The 16,657-nt window shown below is 42.4% G+C and overlaps 1 protein-coding gene across 1 annotated transcript in view; it reads right to left on the reverse strand.

The window, feature by feature from the left end:
• Positions 1 to 11,219, reverse strand: part of AFF3 (AF4/FMR2 family, member 3) — a 533,195-nt gene extending 521,976 nt beyond the window's left edge. Inside the window, exons 1-5 of the mRNA XM_011956656.1 lie at positions 11,216 to 11,219; positions 10,359 to 10,428; positions 7,669 to 7,789; positions 6,023 to 6,335; positions 5,508 to 5,893 (exon numbers count right to left, since the gene is read on the reverse strand). Of these exons, the coding sequence (XP_011812046.1) occupies positions 5,508 to 5,893; positions 6,023 to 6,335; positions 7,669 to 7,789; positions 10,359 to 10,428; positions 11,216 to 11,219 (894 nt within the window). The remainder of the gene's footprint in view (positions 1 to 5,507; positions 5,894 to 6,022; positions 6,336 to 7,668; positions 7,790 to 10,358; positions 10,429 to 11,215) is intronic.
• Positions 11,220 to 16,657: the final 5,438 nt, after the last annotated feature.

Raw genomic sequence — 16,657 nt, forward strand, 5'->3', positions numbered from 1 at the left:
GATAGGAGTCTCCTAAAAATGATTTTAAAATCTTTGTAGTTTTTAAAAAGTTTCCAAATCACCATTTCAATATATAAAACTTACAGATTAACAAGAACTGTTCATTTAAACACACACAACCCTGATTACTCTGTTGTCCCCAATAATGCTCCAAGGAGGAAGCAATAAATTAACCAACAACTCAATAGGGTCACCACAAATGAAAGGACGTCTGTATTATTCAAATTATCTACCTTAAGATGAATTGCAAGAAGCAAATCTAATTCTATTATGTGGTAACAGCCAACTAGGAAGCAGAAAATAAAGTGCCCAGATCAAAATTCAGAAACAATCACAACTTCAAAATTCTCCCTCTATTATTACTTAAAATTCTGGAAAATTGAGAGTGTTATATTTTAAATGCCATATTCAAAAACCTTACAGTTCAACATAAACTGACCAAGAAGATTCATGTACAGATTCTTTTTAAAATGACATTTCAGATCAGGATACGTCAATACTTAACTGCCAGCAGCTTTAAGAAAAAAGCAGGACGGAAGCTGCCCATCGAGCAGACAGGAGGAAGCACAGAGCGTAACCATCAGTGCTGTTGCTATGCCATGCTGTCCTGCGGGATGTGGCCTCCAACTGCCACGGGTGAGCAAGGGTGATGGGAAAGACGACACCACGACAGGTGGGAAAACTGAGTCTCCAGGCTTGCCACACACCCTCATTTCTTCCAGGAGCAATCAGATAGAATACTTCAATTTGAAAACATTATACATCTCAAATGTAATTAAGAAATTCTACTGGCATGAATATGTAATGTACACATTGCTTTACAGATGCCTTTTTTGCCCGACAGGCTGGTGCCGACTTTAATTTGGAAGAAATCCATTTTCATACAAAGGTAACCAAGAGTGACAGGAAATAGGAAGCCTATATCATTTATCTTCTGTGAACTTTAGAAAAAATCAGTTAATTGCTTTTCTAGGAAGCTATTTTATGGAATCACAGTGCTTCATCTTTCTATTCTTTTCCATGGCATAAACGGCGATTTTAAAATGCCCTTCATGAAAATTCTATGACTAATCAATACATCTTAGACTATTTAATTACTTATTTTAACAAATAAAATTCTGATCAACCATGAATGGCTTCTCTGTTCTTATAGATAAATTACCAACCACTATGAAAACATCTAGGATATCACAGTCTACTGACTGATATTCAAATTCAGGTGTCCCTTTCCTTACCACTGACTAAGCTACGGGCACCAGCTCCTGGCTTCCTTTGCTCCCCTAGCTTATCAAATGAATTCTGTTCCCAGCCACTGGAACCCTCTGCAACAGCAGTTTCAAACTATCACTACTTATTAAATTGCAAACAGAAAACTATAATGTGTAGGTTTTGGAATATACCGCTGAAGCTGTAGCTTGTCAAACCACCGACTGCAAAAGGCCCGGGACGCTCCTGTGTTGTCTCACTGGCTCTGCACGTTAGGTTTTTCACGCCACCGTCCTATTTTTGTGCCCTGGCCCCATCACCTAACATACGCATACGTCTTTTTAAATTCTACCAAGTTTAGGCTAATATAACATTGTTTCAAATCTAAAATGATCATCTTAGTAATGATTTTATATTATTCCATGAGCCAAAGACAGATACACTATGAAGTTAATGATGCTTAAGCCTCAAGGTCTCCAAGGCCCCGGGGAATTGGGGGTGGGGTGGGGGTGGTACTGTGTTAACATAGTTTTATGTTTTTGAAATAATGGCAAGGGTGAGATATTTTCTATTCCTTTATTCCTAAAGAAGGTCCCCAAGACTACGCAAATTTGAGATCCCACAAAACTGTATCTGCCTCTCTAGGTTAACTGCCCCCAATGTTTGGATCTGGAATTACATGCTGAGCACAAAATATTAATTTGTGTGTGCGTGTGAAACAAAAAATAATTCACTTCAGTCCAAAATAAAATTCAGTGTGCCGTGCCTTAGAACATTCTAGAGGGCATGCTTTGGTCATTGGTTAGTCCCTGGTCTCTCACCTAACCGTAGACACCTTTCCAGGGGGCACTCCCAGGGAGGCTCACTTAATGAGGGGCGGTGTTCAGAATAAAAGACTCAGCTACAACAACGAAAATATGTTTTTCATTAAACACAAAACTGAGTCGGGAAAAGCCAGCCAAGAGGCAGGTGTATGAGTTAAGGAATTCTCTTGAGGTCTTTAACTTCCACATCAAATTGCACTGGATTTTTCTGCACTAATTACCTATTATTGAAGACTCAGGAATTATTGCAAATAATGTGCCATAGCAGCAGGTAGGGTGCAGATGTTGTAAGGGAAAGAATGAAGAGTTTATGAAGTGTAAAACCAGGCAAAAGGGATTCAAATTTTCCCAATTTTTAAAAATAATACAGAATTGTTTTTCTACTACAAGGGTAATGAAGGTGAGGGAATTTTCCTAGGACTAAAAGGCCAATTTTAAACTTAATTTGGACTGTAAATGAGAGAAACTGCAAATTAAAAGCTATGTGCTGGAGTCTAATTTATTCAGTTAATGTAAATTTCTTGGAGGCAGAGATTACATCTTATAATAAAAAAAAATTCTCATCGCATTGCACCTAGTCATTAATCTGATTTTCTTATGAGGAATGTACCTATACAATGCCAAACAGCTATTTTTGCATGACCCTCCTTGTTTCTATGCCACTTTTACCTAACCCTACCTAACCCAAATTCTTCACACTGTGATAAGTCTTGCTCTGTAGCTAACATCCTGAAATACCATAGTCAAGTAATAACCTTGTAGGTCATTTTCTTTGGAAATTTCCCTGAAAAACACCTTCTCTACCTCACTGGAAATTAATGTCTGTACTATTGAGAGGAGATTTTCACACCTACAGTATCTTTATTTTTAAAAATATTCGCATGAATATTTTTGAAATTGTTTGTCATATTAAATTGTTTTACCTCTTTTAAAAAATAAAAATATTTATTCCCTTAAAAGTAAAATCTGGTTGATAAAATTCTTTGGCTTCTATGTGATGACTGTGAATTTTACTTTCTCACTTATGTTTTGTAAAGATGGGGGTCTCACTATGTTGCCCAGGCTGGTCTTGAACTCTGGCCTCAAGCAATCCTCCCACCTCAGCTTCTCAAAGTACTGAGATTACAGGAATGAGCCACCGTGCCTGGCCTGATTGTGGATTTTATTGGAATAGACTAAAAATATTGAACAATGTGCCTGCAAAAGAGTATTTCTTAATCTTCTCTTGGAATACCATCAACAAAAATCTCTGAGTTTGAAGGGTAGAAGTAACTTACTACTCGACTGCTAACTGTGAAATTTAGTCATGTTTTTATTGTGGGAGTGAGCCCAGACAAGTGTTACAAGGTTCAAATTACAGTATTTATCCTAATATGCAGTGCTTTTTACTAAAATAAATACTGCACCCCCCTTCACCAATAAAAAAAAGAACCCACCCACCAATTTTTAACTGTGTTCTACAAACAACACCTCTCATCTCTTCTCTATCAAAGAATGATTGGCCTTTTTGAAATATTCAGGACAAAATGTTAGGAAGAGGGCAGGCTCGCTAGTTCAATGTCACTGCATATAGGGGAAATGGAACACTTCCCATAGAAAAGCTCTGATTTCTCTCAGCGTGAGTCTCTGTCTGAGGCATCCCCCCTCTCTCTCTGCTAACCAGACACCGTACACAGCATGTTCTTTCCAATCTGAGTCCTCAAAGGGCATCCTGAAAGTGTCCAGGTTATTAATGACATACCCAAAAGCCTCATAAAAACTGCACAGTTATCTGCTTAAGTCTTTACTGGCAATCAAAAATTCATCTTTTTTGTTTTAACTAGAGTTTTATGAACTCACTGAATTCCAAAATAAACAAACATGTAAATTATTACCTAATAAATCTGAAGTTTCTCTGGTAGATAAAAACCATTTTAACAAGGAGTCAACTGAGAGTGAAATAATGAAGGGATTCCTGGTGGTTGTAAAAGTCAGTCACCACTGCTCAAGGATACACCGGAATTTATTTGCTGCTACCAGTCATTTGATGATGATGAATCAAACAGCCTGATGAATTCAGTTTTGTAAGGTGCTATGTATGTATGTTTCCTACAAACTTTTAAAAACAAATGCCTATAGAAATTACATTTTGCTTCCATTAATTCCGAGTGAATATTTTCTAGAATCTGTCGTAAATGTGTAATTAAAAAAAAGTTACGGTATACATGTCACTTAATTTTCTCTGCAAAACCAGTGTAAACATCTCATAGATTAAAAACGAGGTCTTCTCTAAGGGTGATATGTTGATCTCTCTATCAGTCCATGGTGATCTCTGAGATGATAGTTCAGAAATGTTTAAGCGCCGGGCGCGGTGGCTCAAGCCTGTAATCCCAGCACTTAGGGAGGCCGAGACGGGCGGATCACGAGGTCAGGAGATCGAGACCATCCTGGCTAACATGGTGAAACCCCGTCTCTACTAAAAATAGAAAAACTAGCCGGGCGAGGTGGCGGGCGCCTGTAGTCCCAGCTACTCGGGAGGCTGAGGCAGGAGAATGGCATAAACCCAGGAGGCGGAGCTTGCAGTGAGCTGAGATCTGGCCACTGCACTCCAGTCTGGGCGACAGAGCGAGACTCCGCCTCAAAAAAAAAAAAAGAAATGTTTAAGCTCAGTCTTGTCAAAAACGCAACAACAAATGTCAAATCACTGATTTCATTTGGTTATTAAGATACAAAGAATATTCGGGCCACAATGTTACTCGGTCTTTAAAGAATATGTTAAAAAGAAAAAACTGAACAGTTCCTAAGTATAATGTTCTAGAACTCACATTTAATTTTAGTTAGTATACCATATCACAGCAAAAAATATGTATGCATGGTCACATTTTTTTCTTCATGCACTCTTCACAACCATCATCAATTTGGAATACGGTCTGAGACAGGACAGGATTTCTAAAATATTTGAGTAATTCACCATATTCAAAGTTGAATAATTTAAACAATTAATTAAAAAACTATTATGAGGTTTACTTGGTAAAGTTTGTGTTAAAATATTTCAAAACACCAAAATGTTAAAAGAGTCCTAGAACTCTTTCACATAAAAATTTACCTATTTAGATACTGAAATTATTGCCCATAAGTGCTTTTCTTATTTCTGAATTACTCATTCACTTATTTCTTAATTTTATTCATACCTCAGTGAACACTAGCTGTTCACAAGAAAATTCTCAAACTATACTGAAGGGGACATTCCTTCCCTAACTAATACATACACACACAACTGCATTTGCTGGAACTCTAAAAATTTCAATTATAATAAATTTGAGATTTTAAGAAATCATTATTTAAGTCTGCCTCCCCTTTTAATGATGGCTACAAATCCTACCCCATGAAGACAACCCCATCACTGAAAAACAAGAAACACAGAAACTGAATTCACAAGGATCAAGTTGCCACTTGTAACTATGCAGTTGCCTGTGAACGGTGCCGATAAAGACTCACCTCCACCTGCTTGGGGATGCTGAACTTGGAGAGCTTGGCCTTGGCTCTGGCCGGCTCCGGCTTGCTGGCAGGGACTCCCCTGTATGATGTGCAGTGTACGCTGGTTTCCGAAGACGACTTCAGCTTAGGAGACTCATCAGGGGCCTGATCTTGGCCGTCCATTGGCCGCACGTACGCGGTCGGTTTCTGCTGGACCAGGCTGGGTTTTGAAGCTAGGGATGGAGGAAAGTTCTGAACACAGTGTCCGCTGCTGCTGTGCTTGGCCGCCATGGCAGGTGGTCTCTCCTGGGTCTGAAGGCCCACCTCCACATTGCACACTTGTTTGGCCCGCGGCTGCTGTCTGCCAACACCATCTCCAAGCAAGGTCCTGAGAGAGCCCTGTTGTGCTGAGTTGGAAGAAGAAGAGGAGGAAGATAAGGATGAGGGGCTCGATACATGGGGATTTTATTTTTTTATTATGGTTCTCTGGGTTTTAGCAGATTTGTGCAAATTAAGCAAGCTGTGCCTGTGCTTACTTGCTCTCTGTTGGCCGTCGGAGGGTGGGTGCCCAGCCTTCTGCCAGCCCATAGTGCCTCTCTTACTCTGCTGCACGGGGACAGCTGCTGGTGTGGAAGTTGTAGTGCTACCGATAGATGAGGGCTGGGTCTGGGCTCTTGAATCTGCAACAAAATGTTCATCGATCTTGTTCACAGGAGTCTGAGGAACCCCAGGTTTGGGAACTCCAACGAGATGACTCTGATTGGATCTATCAGTTAAAAAGTCTTTCATTTCATCATAATTGCCTAAAGTGTTCTGGATCCGGTTGGACAGTTCATCCCCCTTGTTAGTCTGGAGAAAGAAAAACACATCCACGCTCTTGTTAGAGATGACAGAAACACGGGAGAGAATGGACAGGTGCCCTTATCAGTCACAGAGTCAGGGCTGTCACATGCGGAATGAGATCTGAGAGATGAAATCGAAATCCTCATCGTCTCTGAAGGTATCTGTCAGCACTTGGGGATGCAACAGGAAAGGAAGCCTGTAATGGCCTCAGGGTGCATAAAAAGGCATCTATCTGGCCGGGCACAGTGGCTCATGCCTGGAATCCTAGCACTTTGGGAGGCCAAGGTGGGCAGAACACCTGAGGTCAGGAGTTTGAGACCCGCCTGACCAACAGGGTGAAACCCTGTCTCTACTAAAAATACAAAAATTAGCAGGGTGTGGTGTCGGGCTCCTGTAGTCCCAGCTACTCGGGAGACTGAGGCAGGAGAATCACTTGAACCCGGGAGGCAGAGGTTGCAGTGAGCCGAGATTGCACCACTGCACTCCAGCCTGGGCGACAGGAGACTCCGTCTCAAAAAATAAAAAGGAGCAGGGGGATCTATCCTTGGTCTTGCGTGTGTTGCAGCTAAAACAGATTACCTGGAAATCAGGAAAATTAACTATTACAACTTTAAAAAATGACCTGGATTAAGTCTTTCTATGATTGGATGGTCCTGTTAATTGTAGTCCCATTAGAAGTTTTACTTGAAAATTCAGATTTGGCTCAGGATTAGTCTAAATATTATTCTTGCCAGAAATCCAGAGTGACAGGCAAGAGATGTCCATGTGAAGCTTAAAGGAACATGGGCTAAATGTGCAGGAAGCCGGAATGACCCAGAGCTCCATGCAGCCTAAGGTATGTGTGAAATCTGGGATGACATTTCATTCTGGAAGCAAGGTTCTATTTCTGGCCTTTGGTAAAAATGAGAAATAATCTTAGACTTTCTTTCTCATTAGCCCTAACAGGTAGTCTAATCCTAGCATGATCCACGTATGACAAATACGTAACACAACCTCCTTCTAATAGTGTTTGTTTCCTATGATCTGAGAAAACATAACAAATGGGATCGACCTTGATATGTTAACACAGAGATGAAGTCTGTATTATTGATAAAAATCACAGCAAGCAGATGTCAACAGTAAACAAAAGTTGCATGTTACTGAGGGAGTAGCCAGTAAAGCCATGCACCTCAATTTCTGGGGGAAGACCCTGCGCTTGGTGGCTGAGCTGTCTTCCCTGGGCTGAACAGACAGAAGATGCAGTGAAGTGTGGTCAGCCAGTTCTTTTAGTCAAGGCCACCTTCACAGGGAGTGAGAGAAACAAGTGAAAGGTAGAGATGAACAACTGAAAACCATCTACCTTGTAGGGCTCACTGAAGAGAGAGTAACTAGAATTAAACGTGCCGTCATCCTGTTGAGTTTCTTGATTTCTTCTTTCTCGTTCTTTCCTCCGTAATGCATTTCTATCTGGTTCATAGACACTGCATCAGGAGAAAGAAGACAGAACAACCACACACACAAATTAAACTGTAAAGCCCAACGTAACACTCATGCGAGTACAGAAGTCTGGTTCGTGGACAAATGGTGATGATAACAAGAACACGGACAAGACAAAAGCCAGAGTAATCAGGCAGTGTGCTGGGGTGTCTAACAATTACATGCTTCGGGGGAAAAGGAATCCTTAGGACCAGTTCCAACCAGGACTAGGTTTCTCTTCCTGGTATGTGAAAGAGGAACTGTCTAAGCAACTTTGACAGGAGAAGACTGAAAGTAATCTTAAGGCAGACGGTAATTACAGTGATGTGTAAATAGAAATTATGAGCATATTTTCTCTATGACAGACCTTCTGAGTGTTATACGGGAATGCTCCTGTTCTTTTTTTTTTTTTCTTTCTTTTTGCATGGCTGTTTCTGTAGTGATTCTTTCATTAACTAGCTCCCTAAAGAGCTGTTAAAACTCCATGCTGCAGTGGTTTTCACAGTTATGAGCCTTCTTCTGATCTCTGTTAATCAGTCAAGTCGTCAAACGACTACTGAATCAATTCTTCCTTCTGATATATTTGACACTATCACTCCTCCTAACTATGAAAAATGTGCCAGGAGGAAGGGGTGCAGGCAATGAGGGGAGAGAACGGAAATTGAATTATGTTGTGTCATCAAGGAACTCGGCCTTTTGTTGAAGAAAATTAATATCTATTCTCTCAAAATACAATTATGAAGTGGCCAGGCACCAGACAACTGGAAGAAATGAGGAAGAAATAAAGTGTTCCTTCCCCCTAATAAGGAGAAAACAAGGGGGCTAATTCAACTAGTGATGAGGAAGTGACCTGTTTACTGAAGGAAGGAAATGCACTTGTTTTTCTGACTCCCTGGATAAAGAAATCTGGCCTCCGTGTAGACAACAGAACCAACGCTACCAAACGAAAAGAGCTTACAGATCCCTAAAGATGAGCTCTGTCCTCGTTTCCCAGCAGAAGCAGGTGGGTTCAGTGACCTGGCCATCATTCTGCTTCCAGCTCCCACTTGGTCTAGTGAGCAGATGCTGAGCTGGGAGTCAGGACACTCACCTGCAAAATGTGGTTCTCCCCAGATCAGCAACAGGGGGATGGAAAAGGCACTTGGTCTCTGTACGCCTTAGTGACCTCATTATAAAGCAGGGGCGTTTCATGGCATTGTTATAAGGCTTAAATGTGAAGGCAATCTATAAAATGGCTTTGGAGTAGCTTTAGGTGCCACAAAATCCAACATATTGCTAATAAAATATTGTTAATAATAAAAGGATCGGTGGGTTCAAAGGAACTTATAAAAATTGTGATTTTTAAAAGCTAAAAAACTATCTTTAGTAACACAGAGAGTATTTGTATCATGTAGCTGTAGGGGACACACACATTATTGTAAAATAAATATTGCTTATCCTAACTCTGCCCGTGTGGCTGGGGTGCACTTTAAATTTGCTGTGTAAGGGGTGATGCGATGCTAAACACGCTTCTGGCAAGGCTGCTGCAGCACCTGAGGCATTTAATTTAAATTTAAGATTAGGGAATGTAACGATATCCAGAACATGGAGCCTATTAGCATTTTAATTCATCCTTAGTATATTACCCACAGTTATTAGATTTGGGAGTCCAACCAGTGACCTTCATATAACAGGGACTGCAGCCTCTGGAATCTTCTACCAACTGGGAGGCTCACAGCTCTAACATCATGATCACTGATCACTAAGAACTCTCTGGGGTAGCTGTGGTGACTGACAGCGACCAGCCTAAGGAAGGTGGGAGATGGGAAAGACGCTCTTATTCAGAGAACCAGACTTCCAGTTCCCAGCAGAGGGTATGAAGGTCCTGCCCTGCTTGTGGACATCTGTAATATGAAACCCCAGCTTTCACGAACATTCCATGGATTTCAAATGGAGACTGCTCTGAGGACATATGACCCATACTGCGGATGGATATGAAGTAGTCTTTAATCAACAGGAGAATTCTAGTTTCGTTATGAACTTCTAGCTTTTGGCACAATATTGACACCTGCAGTTAAAAAACAAAAAGCGGCCGGGCGCGGTGGCTCATGCCTGTAATCCCAGCACTTTGGGAGGCCGAGGCAGGTGGATCACAAGATCAGGAGATCGAGACCATCCTGGCTAACACAGTGAAACCCCTTCTCTACTAAAAATACAAAAAATTAGCCAGGCATGGTGGTGGCACCTGTAGTCCCAGCTACTCGGGAGGCTGAGGCAGGAGAATGGTGGGAACACGGGAGGCGGAGCTTGCAGTGAGCCGAGATCTCACCACCACACTCCAGCCTGGGCGACAGAGCGAGACTCCGTCTCAAAAGAAAAAAAAAAGGCTTGCACAGCATGCATCATAACTCTTCCCTTTTCCCATACACACAGGGACTCCCACACCCATGCTTGTTGCCCTCAGTCAGGTCAACCCAACCAGACACACAAGACCAGTGTGATGCACAGAGTGGCCTTATGTAAGATGGAGCAGGCAGGTGGTCATTGAGAATGATTTCGGGGCTTCTCAGAAAGCCCCCATGCCCAAAATAATACCTCCTGCATCTGCTGGCTGATGACTGAAATTCCACAACTAGAGAGTCATTCCTCTGGCTTAAGATGTCTTCACCCCTGCAAGAAATATAAACACCACAAGAAGGGGAAACACTTTCAACCTGATGAGCCTTGAGTATCTTAGCGTGCACGAGTCTGTCAGCATATTTTCCAGAGGCCAAGGGGAAAGAATCCAGAATCCCAGAGGGGCAGAATGGGAGGCAAGACGAACAAAGGAAGGGACAACAGTAGGCGCAGCCCTGAAAACAGATTCATACGCTCCACTTATTTTTCAGTGTGGCTTACATGTTTAAGACAAAAGTAATAGGATAAAAACCAAAATTAATTAGGCAGATATCGGACCCAATACATTTCCAGGGTCTGGGAGTTGTGAGTCATGTCCTACTCTGAAGAAGTTGGAGGTGAGAGAAAAGAGGCTCCTCTGTAAACCTGCCTCATCTCCCAACCCCTGTAAGCTGAAAGATACCCTCAAAGCACTCCAAGATGCTTTCTAAAGCATCCAGATTGTTAGATAAAATCCACTAATGAGGTTCTACCCACATAACCAGCCTACAGCTCCTGATACCAAGAAGGAGTGGACATCCTCAGGACCACTTGCTCATAATCTGCTAATGGAAATCCACTAGCCGTCTTTTCAGGGGCCCGCCATCATGCTTGTGCCATGCTTCCACACCCTAAGGTGAAGCCAGGATGACCTCAAATGGCAACGTCCCCACTTCTTCAAAGGAGAGGAAAGGAAACTCGAAAAGAAAGGCAAGGTCTTCCCTTTGGTTTCTCTCCTCCTTCCTTGGTGGGCAGCTCTGTAGCCTCTACTGAGCTGCTTCTTAAAACTAACCCACCCATTCCTTAACTAGAACCACAAGCCCCCCCACCACATGTCATTTCATGGCGAGGGAGCTAAAATGTCACTTGCTTAAAGCGGCTGTCACTGTAAGAGAAAGGCTGGGCTTCCCACCCCCTGTATCTCCCTAAGTGTCTGAACTCTCACCTTTCCACCAATACTAAATGTTTTGACTCATAAAGACAGTAGCTTCTCGACAGTGAGCCCCCATTCCACTAATTACAAGTGAAAGTCGTGCCGGTGCTCACCAGCCTGCAGAGTGCCTTTCTCTTCATCTCTTGCCATGAAAGCTTAGCCTTCTTCATCCCTCTGCCATTTGAGCAATGTGAAGATCATGCTTTAAAAGCAAAGAAAGCTTTCCCCTGACAAGCTGAAAGTCAGGTCAGCTTCCCCTGGGATGGCTGACTTAGGTCTAAGAGAATTCCGATTCCCGGCATGCCAACATATACATTAAACTCAAAATGTGTCACATGTTATGAGTTATGTCTCTTTGTTACCAGCAGATGGTAAAAACTTCTATCATCTGTAAAGTTGTTCCTATTTCCATAAAAATTATAAAAATCACATTCCTCAAATGTATGTCACCAAACATATTTATTTATTTTGCATGAAATTGGAGGTAGCCAACTGCTTCATTATTATTTATTATTTGTTGCAGATGCATAACATTCCCAGAAAAATGAACCTTTTTAATCAACTCCTTTTAAAGGGCCTATTTAGGCCGGGCACGGTGGCTCAAGTCTGTAATCCCAGCACTTTGGGAGGCCGAGACGGGTGGATCACGAGGTCAGGAGATCGAGACCATCCTGGCTAACATGGTGAAACCCCATCTCTACTAAAAAATACAAAAAACTAGCCAGGCAAGGTGGTGGGCGCCTGTAGTTCCAGCTACTCGGGAGGCTGAGGCAGGAGAATGGTGTGAACCCAGGAGGCGGAGCTTGCAGTGAGCTGAGATCCGGCCACTGCACTCCAGCCTGGGCGACAGAGTGAGACTCCATCTCAAAAAAAAAAAAAAGGCCTATTTATTTTTACAATTTTTTTTAAAAATAGCAAATAAAAATGTAGTAAAAAACATTTTTGATCATTTCTCACTTACTTGTTTTAAATCTATAAATTGAGATATCTTGTAGAGCTCCAGCCAAGGCCAATGATGGTGGTTAAGTAGAAATAGATGTCTAAACATGAAACTGTCATCATTTCCAAAATTCATCTATTCTTGATCATATGCTAACAGTATGAAACTAAGTAAAAGTAACATCTATGAGCCTGATGGCTTCTCTCTTCCAATGAGCTCAAAACATTTCACCTGTATGTTCCTTAATTATCCTCACAATGCTCGTTGGAGAAAGACAGTGATGGTGAATATTATGACTGGGTTAACTTTTCTAAAGATCAAGAAACTTAGGATAAGAGTTTGATCATCAAAACAATGTCATAAAGAGACACTGTGTAGAAGGAACAGCAATGTCCAAAGTACCTTACTCAGCTCTGCCCAGAGAACAGGAGCTACCCTGGAGCCAACAAGTGGTGGCACCTCCTAAACCCTGATGTCTACAAGCCCAGTAGTGAGAATTAGTTAACATGAGCCCCACAGAAGCAAAACAGGAATAAATGAAATAAGGCAAGCTCTTTCCCAGTCAGACAGAGAGAACCATAAGAGAATTCCAGAATAAAGTCTCAGCTGTTACAATTTTTTACAGCCCCCAATTGACAAAAGACAGAAATCAGTCTCTTTCCACAGCACACACACAAAGCAGACCTATGTAACCTATAACTGTGGAATGGAAGATAGAGGAGTGAATAAAAAAAATTTAAAAATGGTAAGATTCTAAAGTTGCCCAGCGAGGGCTACTGATGTCACTACTTTTTATCAAATGCTGATGAGTGGTCATCAGCCTGCTCCAATCTCTCCCTAGGCTGCCCTACTGGTGAGAAAGGTGCTGAAGCCAGGACAGCCTGCCCTCTGGCTGAGCCACAGGTTGATTCAGCAGATCCAGCCAGCCAGGGGTGACAACCTCCTCCCCACTGCACACATCCACATGCAGCCTGATGAAATCTGATGAAACGCAGTTTGTTTTGGAGCACTTGCTCCAAGCAAACTGCATTTCCCATGGAGGAGACTTTTAGGCAAGGGTATATGAAGCCAATTATATCCCTCGACTAGAATCATCAAAATGTTTTATTCTTATTTTTTAAAAATTATCCAAACTACCGATGTATCTCCAGGGTTGTGGGGGTCTAAGAAATAAATGAATTCAAGGAGAAGAGAATGAACCACCTCTCACCTATCTTTTGGAAAAAGTTATCATGTTTTGCATGTTTTTAAAATACTGTCCTTTTCAAGTAACAAAAACACAATTCACTTTCATCCAAAAGCATTTTCTGAATGCCACTGTGTCAGATACTAGGGAGACAGGGCTGTGATTGAGCCATCCTGCTGATGAGAAGACAACAGTCTGGGGCAAGGAGAATGGGGAGAAGGAAGAAGGGGACCCATTCACAAGCAAACAATGTGAGTAGCCTGTGGTCAGGGCACAGGCAGGGGTAGCACAGGGAATCAGCATTGTTTCCTGCAGGAGACCAGCTTTGAGCTGGGTCTTGAGAAAAGGGCAGGTTAAGCACAGGGAAAGGAAGAAAGGCTTAAAGGTACAAAATACATGGATTACTAGTAAGTGGCCTTTGGGAGTATATTCAGAGGCTGTTATGTTATCCTCTCCATACCACCTTACTTCCTTTTTTTCTTTTAGACGGAGTCTTACTCTGTTGCCCAAGCTGGAGTGCAGTGGGGTGATCTCAGCTCACTGCAACTTCCACCTCCCAGGTTGAAGTGATTCTTCTGCCTCAGCCTCCCGAGTAGCTGGGACTACAGGCACGTGCCACCACACCAGCTAATTTTTTTTTTTTGTATATTTAGTAGAGACGGGGTTTCAGCATGTTAGCCAGGATGGTCTCCATCTCTTGACCTCATGATCCGCCCGCCTCAGCCACCCAAATTGCTGGAATTACAGGTGTGAGCCACCGTGCCCGGCCCACCTTAGTTCTTTAACAAGGTGGAATTCCTCATTTAAAGTTTCGTTTATGTGGTTTACCCACTGCTAACTTATCACTGCTACCTCACTCTAAATAGTTTCGTCTGATCCCTTCCTGAGAGCAGATTTGGTCTGGAGCAAATGCATGAAGGGTGGATTCAGAGGAAACAGAGAAACACTCTCCCCCTTTTTACGGTTCACATCAGGCTGCCTCTAAGCAGCCTGGCCACAGAGAAGACAATCTTTTCAGACACTTTGAGACCTGACGACATGGTAACATGCTCCCTGGGCATGGACTTGCAGCCATGAGGGTTAGCAGGAAGAAGAAAAGGCGTAAGGAGGAGAGAAGAATATTCCCCAGAAACTCCTGCTCTCCAGTGCAGCAGCATAAGCACTGTGTATAATTAAGGAAATTTAATCAAACACTCCAAAATTATAACAATTGTTTGAAATTTAATGAGTCAAACTAATTAACATCTCTTATTTATAAAGCAAATGATAAAAATCAGAAATTGTTTTTTAAATCAGAGTAAAGCAAGGTTGCTGAAGTGTACTTGCAAATTCCCTTCTTAATCTAGAGACATAGCTGGTGGACTGAAAGGCAGAGAGCGAGCATGGGACAGAGTCAACTCAGACAGAGGAGGTGGGGCTGAAGGCAGAATGTGGTAAAAAGACAAGAATCTCCCAACTGGAGTCTTTGAAGCCCTGAGTTGTTGTGGTTGTGATGATACAGGTGCAATGGTGGTGACAGTGGTGGTGGTGGTGACAGTGGCAGCAGAAGTCCTGGTAGTAGTGATGATGGTGGTGATGGTGATGACGGTTATGGTGGTGGTGGTGATGGTGATGGTGGTTGTGGTAGCAGTGGTGACAGTAGTGGTAAAGGTATTGGTGGTAGTGGTGGTGGTAGCAGTGGTAGTGATGATGGTGATGATTGTGATAATGGTGGTGATGGTAGTGATGGTGATAGTGGTGGTAGTGGTAGTAATGGTGGTGGTAGCAATGGTGATGGTGATGGTGGTGGTGGTAGTTGTGGTGATGCTGATGATGACTGTGGTTGTGATGATAACGGTGATGGTAGTGGTGGTGATGATGGTAGTGGTGGTGATGGCAGTGGTAGTGGTGGTGGTGGTGACCGTGGCAGTGGTCATGATGATGGTGATAGTAATGGTGGTGAACATGTTAGTGGTAGTGATAGTGATGGTGGTTGTGGTAGTGATGGTGATAGTGATGGTGGTGGTGGTTGTGTTGATAATGGTGATGGTAGTGATGCTGATGGTGGTGGTAATGGTGTTGGTGATAAAGGTGGTGATGGTGCTGGTGGTACTGATGGTGATGGTGGTGACTGTTATGATAATGGTGGTGATGGTGGTAGTGGTGGTAATGGTAATGATGGTGGTGGTTGTGATGATAATGGTGGTGACAGTAGTGATGGTGGTGATGATGATGATGCTGGTGGTGGTGGTAATGGTATTGGTAGTGGTGAAAGTGGTGGTGAAGGTGCTAGTGGTTAAAAATCTGTTGAAGAGTGAGAAATAGTCAACAGTGCATATAACAAATTCTTAAATCCTAAAGAACATGATTATGCCCCTGCTCACTTATACAGGATTTTTCTTATGAGCCAAGTAATTTCAGTTCCCATGAATGTTCTCTCTACCTTCCCCCAACAGCACTACAACATTGGGTTACCAACACTCCCTCCACCCACTGTGCATTAGTTCTACCAGGGACTCCTCAAAAATATCAGTCCCCTTTTACTTGTTTGTCTCTGACCACAAACAAGTAAAGGTTTTCTCAATCTTAATTCAATCTTGAAAATATTTTCTGGGAGCATTTCTAGATCTTTACTTTAGCTGTGCTGACCTGTTCTACCAGAACGGGAATGAGACTGAGGGTGGTCTGTGCCATAACCACTTCTGTGCTATATCTTTTGAGAAACTATGACATTAAAGGGAGACACAAAGTCACAAACACCCATAGACAAGTTTAACCCACAGTCATCCCAAATAATTTTCTGGGTCTATGACATCCTCCTAGGCCCATCTGGCCCACATTAAATGTTGCTAGTTAACAACTACTCTGCATGGACTTTACATGAATTACTGCATTTAAAACCTCAAGAGTCATTCTCCCTATTTACAGTGAAGAAACAAGAGGCTCTGAGGTTAACTAACTTGTCCAAGTCCCATAGCCAGTAAGCGACATCACTTACATGTGAAGCCAGGCAGTCTGGCACCAGAGACCAAATTCTTAGACTCTGCTCCACTGCCTCCCTGGGGAACTGCTTACTGACAAGCTTTGACAAATGGTACCTTCATCCTTTGTTAGTAAATGCTAGGCAAAAGGGTGTTAATTTACAGATCATGACTGTTTCAGTTCATTCTTCCAAGATCTGCTAAGCCTCCTTGGTTGAT

Source organism: Colobus angolensis, unplaced genomic scaffold, assembly GCF_000951035.1.
Source record: "Colobus angolensis palliatus isolate OR3802 unplaced genomic scaffold, Cang.pa_1.0 Scaffold42, whole genome shotgun sequence".
Taxonomy (NCBI): Eukaryota; Metazoa; Chordata; class Mammalia; order Primates; family Cercopithecidae; genus Colobus; species Colobus angolensis.